This window comes from Rhinopithecus bieti, unplaced genomic scaffold (genome assembly GCF_001698545.2).
Source record: "Rhinopithecus bieti isolate Rb0 unplaced genomic scaffold, ASM169854v2 scaffold_3948, whole genome shotgun sequence".
In the NCBI taxonomy this organism is placed as follows: Eukaryota; Metazoa; Chordata; class Mammalia; order Primates; family Cercopithecidae; genus Rhinopithecus; species Rhinopithecus bieti.
This window is the reverse complement of record NW_016804646.1, coordinates 5,676,219-5,693,452: the sequence shown is the minus strand read 5'-3', so window position 1 is coordinate 5,693,452 and position 17,234 is coordinate 5,676,219. Positions and strand designations below refer to the sequence as shown.

General features: G+C 45.5%; 1 protein-coding gene across 4 annotated transcripts in view; it reads right to left on the bottom strand.

The window, feature by feature from the left end:
* Positions 1-491: 491 nt before the first annotated feature.
* The window catches only part of PRKN (parkin RBR E3 ubiquitin protein ligase), a 1,416,081-nt gene continuing 1,399,338 nt past the window's right edge, over positions 492-17,234 (bottom strand). For all 4 annotated transcript variants that reach the window (XM_017869558.1, XM_017869559.1, XM_017869556.1 and 1 more), the window contains exons 11-12: positions 9,775-9,892; positions 492-848 (exon numbers count right to left, since the gene is read on the bottom strand). In XM_017869558.1, the coding sequence (XP_017725047.1) occupies positions 736-848; positions 9,775-9,892 (231 nt within the window). In that variant the 3' untranslated portion in view covers positions 492-735. The remainder of the gene's footprint in view (positions 849-9,774; positions 9,893-17,234) is intronic.

The window sequence follows — 17,234 nt, the reverse complement described above, 5'->3', positions numbered from 1 at the left end:
ATTTATGCATAGTTGGCATTTCATTAATGCAATTTATAGAGATGGAATTCTTAAGGATAAACACATTTTTTTGACTATTGCCTGTGGTTCTTCGGGAATAGATGCTCTCTGAAAATTTAAATAAGAACATTACTGTTAAAGCCATGAATCTAGTTTTGAGAACCCACTGCAGTTCATTTTACAGAGAAACACCTTGTCGATGCCATCTTCACGGTATTTACTGAAGGTAAAATGCAGGATATTAAACGCGAGAACTCTCTCTCCAGCTACTCATTCTGCCTGACTTGAATTCAGGTGAGAACGACCCATACGAGATACATGGATTGCACTTGAATCTGTGCTCCGGGATTTGTGTCATCCTGAGGCCGAGAGCACCTCTTGAACAGGACGGACCTTCTTCTTGTTTTGTTGTGGACCAAAACTGAAAAGGGAATTTTTCAGGGAGCTTCTTCGTTTAATTGGCTGCTCTGCTTGTTTTTGTGTGGACAAACGACAAACTGAAAGGGATTCAGGAGCTTCTTCCGTAATGTTGCTCTGCTGTTTTTCATGGACATAGTGAAAGGGATCCAGGAGGTTCTTCTGTAATTTGGCTGTAGTTGGAGTTTGAAAAAAACTTGAAGTGTGTGTGTGTGTGTGTGTGTGTGTGTGTGTGTTTGAAAAGAGAATTAGCAAATGAAGGTAGGACACTGTGTATGCTCCCCCAGGATGGGGCGATGGGGCGCCTGGCTGCCCTGGCTACACGTCGAACCAGTGGTCCCCCATGCAGACGCGGTTCCACTCGCAGCCACAGTTCCAGCACCACTCGAGCCTGCACTGGGGCTGCGGACACTTCATGTGCATGCAGCCTCCTGTTGTGGGGAGAAAACAAAGGTGTGGTGCGTTCGCAGCAAGTACCTGGAAAACACGCATTCCCAAACCAACACGCTAGCCTAGACATCACTTTCTAAGTGAATAATAACAAGCAATACAAGGGCAGAGAGAAACTGAACTGAGGGAAAAAAAATCAGAAAGCACAACAGGGCAGCTCTAAAGTGATGATATTCATTAAGAAACGAATGAAATTGAAGTATGTCACTTTTGTCGGTAACACATTTTATTTGTAAATCTGACTTTATTCTCCTGAAAGGGGATTTAGAGACAAACGCTTCATGTTTCACAGACAGGGGTCAATTCCTCATTTACATATATTTAAAATATTAATATATTTATATTTAAATATATTAATAACGTTTGATAGAACAGTATAATGTATAATAATTTAAATATATTTTGATTTATTTTTGCTCTTTCTATAGTGCTACTTACTTGGCTTGGCCAAATTCATAAAACAGGAACCGGGATAGCATATTACAATTATTATTATTTCTATTATTATTATTATTATTTTTGAGACAGAGTTTTGCTCTTGTCCTCCAGGCTGGAGTGCAGTGGCATGATCTCGGCTCACTGCAACCTCCGCCTCCCAGGTTCAAGTGATTCTCCTGCCTCAGCCTCCCGAGTAGCTGGGATTACAGGTGCCCACCACCACATCCAGCTAATTTTGTATTTTAGTAGAGACAGGGTTTTGCCATGTTGGCCAGGCTGGTCTCGAACTCCTGACCTCAGGTGATCCTCCCACCTCAGCCTCCCAAAGTGCTGGGATTACAGGCGTGAGCCACCTCACCCAGCCAGCATATTATTTTTAATAGGGAATATGTTCCTTAATGCTATCCAAAATGTTAATTAAGATGAGAGGGATAGCAAGGAAGTTACCAACAATGCTGGGTATTCTATGTATATTATCTCATTCGCTTACCAAAGCACTGTGAGATAAGAGCATCACTCTGCTATAGAATTTTCCCAAGGTGAAGCGCTTTTAAATGGTGAAGACAATGATTTCACCAAAGACTGTGTGATTCCAATGTCCCTTCTTTCACAGAACGGGTTCTTTTCAGCATGAGAGGAAAAGTCCCTTATCTTGGGACTTATTTTGGAATTATTCACCTCCCTCAGTTGTTAAACATAGACTCCATGAGTTTCTGGAGCGCAGACACCCCGGCTTCAGTCGCCGTCGGGGAACTGAAGAGAGGAGGAAGTGATTGTATGAGGATGTACAGAGAACTGCTTCTGTCTGAATTTCCTGGATAACCCCAGCAAATGCAGTTTCTTGACTTGAACCCTCCCTAGTGTTGAAAGTGCTCCATTACTCACTCTTACCAATTATCTTGTTAATTGATTTTTCCTGCCAAATTTTCCAAGTAATTGCTTAGGTGCTACCTCACTTTTATTATCAGAAACCTGGCATGAGAACTTACACTAATTTAAAATATTTATGAATATATAAGAATAGGCATTTATTTTCAGATAACTTGCCTACATGTAAAATCCCCTGTTTTCCTAATTCTTTCTGGCTTGCTTTAAAGATCATAAATTACAGATGTGTGGAAAATAAAGGAGAAAACTTACAACACTTTTACCTTCATACTTTCCACTTAGGTTTGTGCCATTTTCAGCACATATTGAATGGCTGTATATTTATGATGTAAATAATATGTTACACCGTGTGACATTATAAAACCACTTAAATTTCTCTAAAATATAATATTTTATCATATCATAAATATATCATTATTATATCATGTATCGTAAAATATATTCAATCAAAATTACTGAGCAATACATTAAAACTTAATGAACTGTTAAAGCAATTCTAAATGAAAGGGTAAGAAAGTTTCCTATTGTGATATTTAATATATATAAGCATATATAAACATAAATATATATGAAGAGTGTGTGTGTGTGTGTGTGTGTGTGTGTGTGTGTGTGTATTTATTTATTTATTTAGAGACAGAGCCTCGCTCTGTTGCCCAGGCTGGAGTACGGGACACAATCTGGGCTCACTGCCACCTCCGCCTCCCGGGTTCAAGCGATTCTCCTTCCTCAGCCTCCCGAGTACTTGGAATTACAGGCACCTGCCACCACGCCTGGCTACTTTTTATATTTTTAGTAGAGACGGGGTTTCACCATGTTGACCAGGCTGGTCTCAAACTCCTGACCTCGTGATCTGCCCACCTTGGCCTCCCAAAGTGCTGAGATTACAGGCATGAGCCACCACGCCCGGCTGATAGATGTGTTTTTCATACACAGGCCCTAACTCATAACTCCCATAGCTCTTGTTACGGTCTTTTGTTATAATGTTGGGGCAATTCAGGCCTCAGAAACAGGCCCCAGGAAAGACAATCTCTCCCTCTGACCTTTCCTTGACCTCCTTTTACCAGCCCAGGGCAGGACTGGAACCTTCTGCTGCTGTTCTGACTATGGGTTATAAGACCCAGATTTCAGAAAGAGTCCTGTCCATCCCCTGGAGGAAGGAATGCTGCACAGAGAGGCCAAGAAGAATCTAGACAGGCAGGCCTTGCAGGGTTTCCCCACTCCATCTATTAGCCTGAGATCAAAGCCTTTCTGTCCCATCGCATTTCAACACGTCCGTCCATGCTTCCATCATGCCTATCCCAGGAAGTCTCCACAGAGGGCCCCAGAGGACAGGGTTTGTTGAACACATGGAGGCTGCTGAACACATGGAGGTTTCTGGTGGGTGGGGCACCCAGGGAAGGCTTGGAAGCTCTGCGACCCTTCCCCCATACCTCGCCCTCTGCATCTCTTTATCTGTATCTTTTGTAATGTCCTTTATAATAAACTGGTAAATGTGTTTCCCTGGGTTCTGTGAGCCACTGTAACAAATAACAGAACCCAAAGAAGGAGTCATGGGAATCCCAATTTGTTCAGTAGGTCGATCAGAAGTTCCGGGAGCCCAGACTTGCGACCGGTGTCTGGCAGTCCTGTGGGACTGAGCCCCCAGCCTGAGGGATCAGACACTATTTCCTGGTAGACAGTGCCAGGGTTGAAGAGCAGGACACTCAGGCGGGGTCCACTGCAGAACCGATTGCTTGCTTGGTGCATGGGGAAAAACCCCCGCACATTCCGTCACAGAAGTCTTCTGTGCTGACTGTTGTTATTGAATGAGAGAATAGAAGAAGCATGTTGTTTGTTCTACACTGAGACGGAATGCCAAAAATGAATACCAAGCATTTAATGCATCTGGGATAATAGCATTGTAAATAATATCTTGTTACAGAAGCTAGAATTACAATGGCCTGGTAGAGTAAGAATGGAAATGGGAAGAGAGGATATTCACATGATTAACTTTCTTTCCTCCCTAGTGTTTAATATACACAAGGCCATATAGCTAGACCCCAGGCCATGGAGGAGCATGGAGGACCACAATTCTAAAAGCTTTGCCAGCTTAAAAGTAAATGCATACAGGAAGCCACTGAAACTTCATGCAGATTTGTGGATATAGACATGAAGGGAATGTGGCTTCCTTTGTAGTGAGTTCTGTCTGCAGATGGACACTGAAACCATGAAAAGCTCAGCCTATGCCAGGCACTCGACATCGTGGCTCCGGCCAGCAATTCTTCCATTAGATTTAATGAGAGCCTGGAAGTCCCTGAACAACCTGAAGGTAAATTTAAGGAGCACCACACACTCAGTCAGGGAATGCAGCCAGGATCTCATCTGCTTGAGATGGAAGTGAAGAAATTTCTGGAGACTGGAGGGGATTATAGGAGAAAGTACCAGGGTTTAGCCTGTGCTTAAAATGGAAATTCCTCGCATTATCATTCAGCTTCTCTGAGGGAAGAAGGGCATTCTTGAAACACAACTGAGTATGTGACAGCCATGAACCTTGGTGAGAACTAGGTAACATCCTTGGTCATAGAGGCTATGTCTTGTTTCAGTTAAAGTGATGCACTTTTAAACAGTTAAGGCCATCGCTAATAAGCTTCAAGTCTCAGCTTTTCTATTTGTAAGTTAAAAATTTGGAGGTAAAAAATTAGTGCTTTCATTTATAGTACATCACAATATTTCCAAGAAATAGCCTGACGGGGAGAAACTTTCTTACAGTCACGAACCATATGACTCCTACAACTCCATCTTTGGAGGCGCCGGCATGTTCTGAGTCCAGGGCAGATCTGATGAATAATTTTCCTGCTTCTCACCATAGAATATCTCCCTGCCTCACAGGATCAAGTCCGAGCCCCAAACCTGCGGTTCGGGGACCTACATTCTGCATCCTACCCACTGCTTCAGCTGAGGCTCCTGTGTGTGGTGCCTGGAACACCAGCAGCAGGGGCTGCCTCCACACACTGGGTCGTGCACACCAGTGCCTTTGCTCATGCAGTCCTGGGGCCTAGGATGCCTCCTCTTGCTCCTCCTTGTCTCGCTCATATCTGCCCATTCTTCAATTCTTGACTGGTATCATCTCTTCCAGGAAGCCTCCTCCTCTGGGTCTGTGTGCCCTGATAGCTTTCTTCCCTATATTATTTTATTAAAAAGATCTGTTTATGTGTCTTTCTCTAAACTGTTTACAAGCTAAGTTTTTGTTTGTTTGTTTGTGTTTTATTTATTTTTTTGAGACAGAGTCTCACTGTGTCACCCAGGCTGAAATGCAATGGTGCAACTTGGCTCACTGCAACCTCCACCTCCTGGGTTCAATTGATTCTTGTGTCTCAGCTTCCCGAGTAGCTGGGATCACAGGTGCCTGCCACCACACCCAGCTATTTTTTTTTTTTTTTTTTTTTTTGTATTTTTACTAGAGACAGGGTTTCACAGTGTTAGCCAGGCTGGTCTTGAACTCTTGAACTCAAGTGATCTGCCAGCCTTGGCCTCCCAAAGTGTTGGGATTACAGGCGTGAGTCACTGCACCCGGCTTACAAGCTAAGTTTTAATTCGGTAAATATTTATTGTCCGGGCACTCTTCTGGGATTGCAGCCTAGACAGTCAAGGTCCCTGATCTCACCGGCTTATGTTCTAAACGGCGACAGACAGCAAACGTGTAAATGAACAAAGTAAGCAATGATCTGGGAAGGAGGTGGTGCTATGAAATTATTATTAAACTGGTGGGTGGGACTCGTTGGGTAAAGGAGGAAGCAGACGCTGAGATGGAAAGGGAGGAAGGCAGGCTGGGCAGAGAAGAAGCCCAGCTCAGGCACAGCCTGAGAGGCTTGAGCTGATGCCCAGGAGCTCTGGGGCTGCGGCAGCTCTCAGGGTGGTCCTGAATTCGGTTACTGGGTTGGGTATTATGACCACCTCCAAGCAGCAGTCATGGGACACGAGCTCTCTGGGGAAGGGAAGGGAGCCAGAACTAATTCTCTTGGCAGAGGTGATTGCCCAGAGAGCTCAAGGCCATCCGCAGGCAGGCCCCCCGCAGAGGAAACGGTAGTGCTGCCCCCTCCAGAGGTCGTATGGTGCTGACAGCGCCCCCCACAGGAGGGCAGGGGTCTTTGGCAGGGTGGTAAAGGGCGGTCTCACTGAGAAGAGGTCAGCTGGGCTGAGATCTGAAAGACAGGAAGGAGCCAGCCATGGGCAATGACGACACAGAAGCGTCCTGGGGGGGACTGAGGGAGTGGGAGTGGGACCCGTGTGGTTGCAATGTCAGTGGGGACACCCGGGGAGAACGGCAGGACTCACCTGGCCTTTGAGAAGTCTACACGTCTATGTAGAGGATGGATCGTAAATATGCGAGAGTGGAGGCGAGAGCCCCTTTGGGAGGCTGTACTTGGAAGAGGAGGTGGGCAAGCAGGGCACTGGCTGGGGATGTGGGGTCAGAGCTGGGCAGATGCTGGATCAGAGCACGGGGAAGGCCGTGGTGACCGGGGCGTAAGGAAATGGGTAGAAAGAATGAAGGATGAGCTGTAGCTTATCCTTGAGGAACTGGGCGGTGCTGTTGACGGAGGTGGGGTGCGCTTTAGAGGAAAAGGTTTTCTAGGAGCAGCTAGAGCTCTGCTTTGTAAAATTTGAGCTGTCCATTGAACAGTCAGTGAGACACTAAGGAAGCAGCTGGCTATTTGAGTCGGACCCGGGGATGAGATGAGGGTGGGGTGTAGATTTGGGAGCCATCAGTACAGGGATAGTATTTAAGGCCACAAGACTGGGCTGTGTGTTATGTGTCACAAAGGCGAAGTGTCTCAGGTGTCCCCACAAGCTGATAGTAAGTGCTGAACCAAACAACCACGGAGGACAGAAACAGAAAGCAACAGGTCCAGGCTCGCTGACCACTTCCTTTTTTTTTTTTTGAGACAGAGTCTCGCTCTGTCGCTCAGGCTGGTGTCAATGGCGTGATCTCAGCTCACGGCACATTCTGCCTCCCAGGTTCAAGTAATTCTCGTGTCTCCGGTTCCCAAGTAGTTGGGACTACAGGCATGCACCACCATGCCCAGCTAACTTCTCTATTTTTGGCCAGGTTGTTCTCGAACTCCTGACCTCAGGTGATCCACCCACCTTGGCCTCCCAAAGTGCTGGGATTACCGGTGTGAGCCACCACACCCAGCCTCACTGACCACATCTTATCTTGCAAACTGCCACCACCAGAGCCTGGGCTAACGAGGAGGCCACTAAGCCATGGACACGCTGGGTAAATTCTCCACCTGCCGTGCCTGTGACACCTGCCAGAAGAGGGAGCATGGGTGGGTGTTTAAGGAGCCCCACTGAAGACAGAGACCTGGCTGATTTTTACTAATTCTTTCTCTAAGGTTATACAACACACATGTTTATTACAGAAAAGCACACAAAGAAATAAAGTCCTCTTTGACCCTGTCATGCCTAGAGCTACTCACTATGACATGGTAACGTCTTGTTTCCAGTCTTTTTCTTCTGATTCTATTTCTTCCTATACATACACTTATTTCAAAACTGACATCATGTACTACTTGCTTTGAAATTCTGATTTCTCACTTAGGATGGATGTAAACCTTTCTGCCACGCCTTCATAACTTCTTCATCCACACGAACCAGCACACGTCTCATGCAGTGCATTTGATACACTGTCTCCGTTACTCCTCCTGCCCATCCTGTGAGGAAGTCCCATTGAAATCCATCTTATGAGTGAGGAAACTGGTGCTCACACAGCCACAGTCCATGGCAGAGTCCTAATTCCTGCAACACTGCAATGTGGGGCTGTGTGATGCTTTACCATGGATTTATCACAAAATAAACCAATCTTTCTCATACTGAGGCCATTAGACACTTAGATGATTTTGAGTTTACTGTACTATAAATAATGCTGCAGTTGGTACCTTTTTTCCTAAAATGTGTGTAGGGGTGGTGAGGGGGGGTGTTTGTATATTATATATTTCAGGTTATTTCTTCAGGATAGATTTTCAGAGGTAGAATTATTGGGTTAAATAATATAAAGTCTTTATATATGTATTGCCAAAGTGGTTTCCAGAAAAGTTACACTAACTTATGATGTCCTCACCAACCCTGAGAATTATTATTAAAAAACAAAACAAACAAAAAATTAAGGCCGGGCACAGCTCACACTTTGGGAGGCCAAGGCAGGTAGATCACCTGAGATCAGGAGTTCAGGACCAACCTGGCCGACATACAGTGAAACCCCATCTCTACTAAAAAATCCAAAAATTAGCTGGGCGTGTTGGCGTATACCTGTAGTCCCAGCTACTTGGGAAGCTGAGGCAGGAGAATCTCTTGAACTCGGGAGGTGGAGGTTGCAATGAGCTGAGATCGTGCCATTGCACCCCAGCCTGGGCGACAGATCAAGACTATCTAATCTCTGTGCTTTACACCCTTGTCAGTGAAATGCCAGGCCTGTTTATCCCAAACCATCATACATCTTCTCCTGGGAAGGGCCCTTCCGTGTTCTTTCCCTCCCATTTCCCAGTGCAACCTGCTAACCAGTGAGTGGCGGTGGATACTAGAGAAGCTCTTTCCTTCTATCCCATCGATGCCTTCTGCTCTTTATAGGTGCATGCCAATCTCTGCATTTTCTAGGAGCATTGCTGCATGCAACGGAATAATAAGGACATGCTGAGTAAATTCTTTATTTTCTTTGCAGGAAGCCACTGATCCAGCACTAAGGATTTGGACTGAGCTAAGCCAGCACCTGCGGCTCTGGGATGTGTTCAAGCACACTCTTGTTTGCATTAATGAAGACTTCCCGAAGGGCACAACTGAAAAGAGAGAGGCTTGAGTGCCCATCCTAGGATGGCCAGGCTTCCCTCCTGCAAGTCAGCTCTGGGCAACCTGCCAGCCAGGGCATCGCTGATGCTCATTTAGGAGAAGCTGGGAGAGGCTGCAGCTGGCTTCGTGTCATTGCTCATCTGTGATGGTGCTGCTGACTTCTGCCTTTCGCACATGCACAAGTGCATCGCATTGAGAATGGGCTCTCTGACCACTGGTTGTGATGGCTTTGCCCTGAGTGGCATGTCCAGGATAGACAGCAGGAAGTCCCCCATTGCTACTGTGAGTCATCAGGGGCGGGCCACAGGGATCTTTAAATATAGATGAGAGTTTAATTTTGAATAATGTTGCAAAGCTGGGGAAGGCTATAGACTGACGGCTGGCAGACAACAGGGTCATATGGTGCAGCCTCACTGCTGGGGAAGGTCACCAGGGAGGATGGAGAAACCACAGCTGCCTCCTGACTGCCACTTATCCTCAACCACCTTCCATATCTTGGTTCTAGTTTCTATATTTATTCCCTTTCCAACCACATAAATGCTAACTGTGTGCCTCACACAGCCATGGAACTACTCACTCATTAAATATTTCTGTGTAGCAAAAACAATAATAATAATGATAATGGGTAACATTTATCAAGAGGTGACTCAACACACCAGGCACCTTCAGACAGCATCTCATTTAATCCTGGGATCCCTGACTGGCATGATTCTCCCCACAGAGCCCACGACATCCTCATTCTCTGCTCAGCAGACTCACCATTTTTTTCCACTGGTACATGGCAGCGGGGACAGGGCTTGGTAGTTTTCTTGATGGTTTCTTTGGAGGCTTCTTCCCAACGAGCCTGCTCTGCGGCTCTTTCATCAACTCTGTAGGCCTGGGTAAGCAAAGAGGAAAGGCATTTAATCTCAGCTTTCTATTACTGGGATTGGAGTTTAGGTTCCCTGTGTGCTGGTACAGGAAATTCTTGAAGACAGGAGTGCCTTCGGGCAAGAAGCCTAACATCAATGCACTTGACAAATGCTAGACAGCTACTGGGCAGATGGCGACGCTGTCCCTGGCATGTGGCGTATGCGTTGGAGCAGGGAAGAGATTGTTCGGTTTTGTAGTGTGAGCTCCTCTATTCTGTTGTTTTGCATAACTGTAATAAATAACAACTATCAGGTGCTTAATATGCAGGCAAGGTGATCAATGCTCAAATACACTTCTCATTAGACACTTCGTCAGATGTGAAGTGAGTGTCTAGTTTTTATTTCACATCGAGGATTAGATGGGTGAAAACATGGCCCAAAGCTAGTAAATGGGAGCATCAGTGTGACTCCGGATTCTTTGCTTTTAAACTTTGCTCTACATCTTGTTATCCTTCCTTGCACCTGCCAAATAGGGAACTCCAAATGTTGTCACAGAAGGGACAGGAGCAAGAACAGGAAATGAAGTCAATGTGCCAGAGAGGGCAGTAGGAGCTGTGAGTGAAGATTGTGGCTCTGGAGCCAGCTGTCTGTTCAAATCCCGGCTCCACCCAGAGGGGCGACTCTGGAAACATTCCCTAAGCTCTCTGACAGTCCTCACCTCCTAGATGAAATGCCTTGTGCATTGGGGGTATGGAGGACTCCAGTGTGGCAAGCTTTTAAACATGTTCGCTGACCTTATTCATGTCACCGAGAGCTGGGTGGTGCCTGCACCATCACGTATAAGGAGCTTTTCTGGTGGGAGTGGAAGCAAGAGGTCCTGGGCTGGCTGTGCTTGGCATCTGTGACCTTAAGGACTAGTCATTTGCTGATTATCCCCAGATAAGATGAAGCATCACCAAAAACATGAATCCAAACTTTGTCATTTCGCTTTCGAATTCCAAACCTTTCTGAAATGTTAAAGTTTTTGAGTCTTTGTGGATGAAGTATCATGATGAAAATAACTGTGCTGCATTTAATAGTTTCTTTAGGAATTAGTGCTCATGCTTCTGTTATTTCCGTGGAAAGTGAATTCTTCCAGGGCCAAGCTCACACTTCAGACATCCTCACATCTCATTTCTGGCATAGCATCTGGTACACAGCAGGTGCTTAGTACATTTTAGCCAAGTGAATGAATGAATGACACAGCCCAGGAAGGCACTAAACTTTCAGTCATCCAGAACAGGACCCTGTGAAATGGGAAGGGCACATGGGTGCATCCCTGACAGTGGAGGGGGCACCACAGACAAGCTTTGCCTAGGGCTGGTCACTGGGTGAAGCCAATTTCATTTCTGTTAATGAGCCATCATGGGCACAAAGGAAATATCCTTTGATAACTGCCAGGGTGTCACGTGATTTGTGAATACTTTGTTAGAATAACACGGACTCAGCTGCTAGAAGGCAACGGTAGGTCAATGAGTGCTTCCTTTGCTAAGATCCACTCATGGCAGAGGCCCAGCGAGGGCGCTGTGGTTAGTGAAGGCCATTTCACAACTTGGTAACTAGGTATGTGTCTTCACGACGCATCTTCCAGTCACCAGAGTCATGTGTGGTCCTAACCGTCAGTGACACGTAGCAAACACCCATCCCCCCCACCGACGTGCACCCCAGTGCCATCCCTGCCTCATGTTCCACACTGTTCTTTTTCAGGTCTAGGAGTCTGTAGCTCTGTAGCAGTGGTTTACAATTGCTTGCTGGTGGCAAGTTGGCAAGTCATACAAATTGGAGAAAAATACAATTTTACTTATTAGAAAATAATTTCAAAATGCCATTTTTTAGCAAAACATGGCATTCTGCATGTGAAGTGCAATTTCTCCCAGGTCCACACACCTAAAAATGCTGGATCAAATATGGAAAAAAATCTTTTTTGAACATGTGGCTGATAGGTGGGAAGGTAAAGGAAATCCTTAAAGACGGCAAATCCTCCTGGTTTGGGAGGAAGGAGCCTGGCATTTGCTGTGGGGCTATCTTCTTAGTCCCGGGTGCCCATCATCCAGGTCTTCCCAGGCCCTAAGGGCACAGGCAGGAGACAAACCCTCCGGCTGGAGCAGGGTAGGAGGTAGAATCCAGTTTTACTATACACAGAGGACCTGGACTCCTGAGGGTGACGTTCTTAGTGGAGGAAGCCAGGGCGAAAGCCTGCCCAGAAGAGAGAATTGATAGATACATGCTGAGACCACTCAGGCTGGGTTCTGTGATGCAGCAGGTTTGGGAAACATTTTTCTGAACATTCCTAATCATCAGGCCTTGGACACGAGGGTTGGTGAAAAGAATTCATCCTATCTGATTAGCTTTAGAAAACCTCAAGCCAAAAATTAATTTGAAATATTACCAGAATGGCAGTATACCCTGGAGCCAAATGGAAGCAAAAATATCTTTTGTGGAGCACAGCATGTAAAAAAGCCAAACCTCAAAGAAATTACACAAATAAAATTCTAAGAAATCTCGGATCACAATTAAAAAGTCACCTAATACAGGAGAAAACTAGCTACGTGAGTGAAAGTCACAGAATTACAGAAAGTGAAGAATCTAACCAGCAAAGGTTGTAGATATTGGAATGGTCAGAGACAGAGTACTGGCCAGGTGTAGTGGCTCACACCTGTAATCCCAGCACTTTCAGAGGCTGAGGCAGGTGGATCACTTGAGGCCGGGGGTTTGAGACCAGCCTGGCCAACATGGTGAAACCTTGTATGTGCTAAAAACACAACAATTAGCCAAGCGTGGTGGTGTGCACCTGTAGTCCCAGCTACTTGGGAGACTGAGGCCGGAGAAGAACCTGGGAGGCAGAGGTTGCAGTGAGCCGAGATTTTGTCACTGCATTCCAGCCCCTGTGATGGAATGGGACTTTGTCTCAAAAAAACCCAACTGAGTATAAACTAAATATGTTTGTTATGTTTAAATAAATAAAGGTCATGATAATGGAATAAGAGACTGTCACAATTAACTAGGGAGATGTGAAAAAGAAACAAACTTCTCTGTTTTGTCCATTTTTCTGGACAGGAAACACTAATAATTAAAATTAGAAACTCAGTTGATGAGTTACATAGCAAATTAGATACAAATGAAGAGAGAATTTGTGAACTGAAAGATGGAGCTGAAGAAATTACATAAAATGCCAAGAAGTAAAAAATATGAAAAGGAGATTAAAAGATGGGGGGATAAGGTGAGAAGGTCCAATGTTTTTCTAATTAGAGTTCTAGAAGGAAATAACAAAGAGCATGAGAGAGAAACAGTGTTTGGAGAGAATGGCAAAAAAAAAAAAAAAAAAAAATTATCTACAAAGAAGTTACAATTATTCCCCCAGCTAATTCCTTAATGCATGGGTGCTGGCAGACAGTGATGGTATCTTCAAAGCACTGACAGAAAATACCAGCCCACTTAGAATTCTATCCAATCAAAATTAATTTTGAAGAATGAGCATAAATAAAAACACAGTCATAAAAAACAGCATTTCCCATCAACAGAAGTTCACTAAAGAAACATGGATTTGGGAGGCCGAGGCAGGCAGATCACAAGGTCAGGAGTTTGAGGCCATCCTGACCAACATGGTGAAACGCCATCTCTGCTAAAAATACAAAAATCAGCTGGGCGTGGTGGTGGGCACCTGTAGTCCAAGCTACTCAGGAGGCTGAGGCAGGAGAATTGCTTGAACCCGGGAGGCGGAGGTTGCAGTGAGCCAAGATCGTGTCACTGCACTTCAGCCTAGGTGACAGAACGAAACTCTGTGTCAAAAACAAAACAACAACAACAACAACAACAACAACAAACCATGGAATTAGGAAAAGTCCAGAAGGAGCCAGGAGCTGCAAGAAGAAACTGTGAGAAGAGAAAATGGGTAATGTTTGGTAAGTCACAGGAAATACTGATTGTATAAAACTGTAAAAGATGCTTAATTTGCTGGTTTTAAAAAAGAAAAAATCCAAGTAGGCTGGGTGTGGTGGCTGACGCCTGTAATCCCAGCACTTTGAGAGGCCAAGGCGGGTGGACCACCTGACGTCAGGAGTTCGAGATCAGCCTGGCCAACATAGCGAAAATCGTCTCTACTAAAAATACAAAAATTAGCTGGGCGTGGTGCACATGCTGCTTGAGAGACTGAGGCAGGAGAATCGCTTGAATCTGGAAGGTGGAGATTGCAGTGAGCCAAGATGGTGCCTGTACACTCCAGTCTGGGTAATGGAGTGAGACTTTGTCTCAAAAAAAAAAAAAAAAAAAAAAAAATCAAAGTTGAACTAGATGCTGGACAAGAATAGCACAGAAGTGTGAGAATTGGATGATTCTAACGTGCTGGCATGATTCAGGCAGAGGGTCATTAGAGTTTTTTACATTAATATATGTGTACATTCTAGGGTAATCAATAAAATAAAAGAGAAAGCGATTTACTTCTAAACAAGGAAAAATACAGTGGAAAGGCAAACAAAAGAAAGGCAAGAAGTAAAAGTAAAACTATAGAAATGTAGAAAGTAATAGAAAGTGTAAAAATAAAATGGCAGAAATGACTGCAAATATCCCAGCACCCACAACCCATGTGGACAGATTATCACTGAGGGCAGGGCTTGCTAAACTCCAGAATCTTAGCACTTATCTGGGAGGCCTTGTCTGCAGGAGGAGCATTCAGGGGCTGAAGTTTCTGGCTCAGGTGTGTGCACACATAAAGCCTTTGTTACATGTTGCCAAGTTAAGAGCATTTTCAACTGGGCGAATACAATGTTTATTCTAACAAAGGACGTTACAGCCAGCCCAAGAGAAAGATTCAAGAGCTCAACTTCGAGAACCCTCCTGCCTGTCAACAGCACATTACTGGAGGGGAATTACCAACTGGAAACTTGCAAATTTATATTAATATGCTTAATTCTTTCCCGGAAGGAAGATTAAAATGATGGCAAAGGAAGAGAAATCATTGCTTCTCAAAATACCAATTTTCTCTGACTTCTGATCCCCAGAGCACACAAAGCAGAGTGGGTGTAACCTGCAGGCCCACCAGAAAGCCACTAGGATTTCCCCAAAGGGCTCTGGATCCAACACCTCCAGCAGCAAACGTCCTTCAAATCAGGGCGCTGCAAGCTTAATACCTAGGAGTGATTACAAAACACTCTCCATGTAAACATTTCCACACTAGTGTGCACTGAGCTACTGGATGGGCCAGTTCACCCAGCGGAGAGGGAGTTAGTTAGGAGGGTTTGATCCCTAGACTGGAAGAGAGAAAACTGAGAGCAGCAATTTCTGTTTTCCCCTGCAAGGACATGTACCATTATCATTTGCTTCACAGACTCTGCACTGGGGCCAACGTTACTTCTTCCCCGGATCAACATGTTGAAATCCTACCCACCAAGGTGATGCTATTGGGATGTGGGGCCTTTGGGAGGTGATTAGGGCATGAGGGTGGAGCCCTTATGAAGGGATTCACGTCCTTATTAGAGGGACCCCAGAGAGCTCTCTTGGCTCTTCTACTATGAGAAGACCCTGTGAGAAGCCAGCAGTTTGCAGCCAGGAAGAGAGACCTCCCCAGATCTAGAGCCTGAGGTTGAGGCTTGCTGGGCTAAGTTTGGGTTCCTGCAAGCCATGGGCAGCAGTGTGGGTTGAGAAGCACCCTCATGTCCACCCCACAGGACACCGGAGCTGCTGAGGGGCCGAGGCACATGTGAGCCAAGGAGTCAAGGACCTCCACATGGAGATGCCCACACTGAAGGTCAGAGACAGAGGAGAAAACCCGGGGAAGAGAAAATACCCCAAACCCTAGGAAAAAACCAAAATGTTGATAGCGCAAAATGGTTTTTAGTACTGTGAAAGCAAACTAAGTATGACCTAAGAAGGACTCCATACTTCTGTATTTGAGTCCTTGTGGTGGAACTTAGCCAGATTGAAAACTCAGCTTAGGAGTGTGTCTAACTTAATAGGTAGACAGGATTGAAAGCCTAACTTTAGAGTATGCATCTGTAACAATAGCTGGCTCTTGGCCAATCCCAGCAGCCATGCTTCAGCCACTCATACACTGCTGAGTGTTCAAACTGTGTTCACATAAGGCCAACGCCAACCTGTAACCAACCCGGCTATTTCTGTACCTCACTTCCGATCTCTGTACGTCACTTTGCTTTTCGTCTGTAAATTTGTTCTGACCACGAGACACCCTTGGAGTCTCTGAATCTGCTGTAATTGTGGAGGCTATCCAATTTACGAATTGCTTTTTTGTTTTTTTCTTGCTCAATTAAACTCTGCTAAATTTAACGTGTCTGAAGTTTTAACAGTACCAAGCTACGGGAGTGTCTTTTAGCCAGCAGGACAGCTACCCACTTTCTTTCACAGTCAGGGTGGGGTTTATTCTGACCTCCTGGGACTGACAGGGACCCAGGTAGATCATGGCCTTGACTGCAGAGTTAGGGGTTAAGATGTAGAAAACTGCTGAGGTGTGTCTTTTTTTTTTTCCTGGTAGACAATATGTGCTGAAAGGTTATGGTTTTATTCCTCCACAGGGCATGAAGCAGTTGTTATCTAACTCAGAAGTCAAATTTCAGCATTCCTTTCCCAATGAACGACATGGCATTCTGTTCCTCCAACACTGCTTGGGCTGATTTTCCCATTAATGTGATGACTCAGACCTTGGCACGGGCTAACACAGAACTGTGTAGGCATGGCGCTGTGACAGCTGCAGGGTGTTAGAGGGAGGGGCTGCTGGCGGGTCCGGGATCCCGGTGCCCAGGAGGGGAAGGCTCTGAAGAAGAAAACTAAGGACGCTTGTTACATAAGGAAGGGCACTGTGTGGCAGGGGCTCTGCCCACACCATGGAATGTAGTCACTGCAGCATCCCTGAAGGACGGAGCTTGTCATTAACTATTTCCGCTGGAGAAATCAGAGTCTCGGGAAACTAAGTAACTTAAGATCGAGGCCGCCTGGCCTGCGAGCAGCCGGTTCAGAATCGGAGCCCCGAGCTGCCTGGTTTCATACTCCTGGCCCCTGCAGCCTCCATTTCTTCCTGTCATTATCAAGTCACACGCTACAAAGAGGGCTAAGGGACTAAGGCTAAGATGCTGTCATGGCGATCTGGAGGTCCCTGGGGACTTCTGAGAGAGCAGTTTTCAAACAGCTTGTGGCCAGGCACGGTGGCTCACACCTGTAATCCCAGCATTCTGGGAGGCCAGTGCGGGCAGTCAGGAGTTCAAGACCAGCCTGGGTCATATATATATATATACACACACACACACACACACACACACATTTATATACATGTGTATATATATACACACACATATATATACACACACACATATATATGGTGAC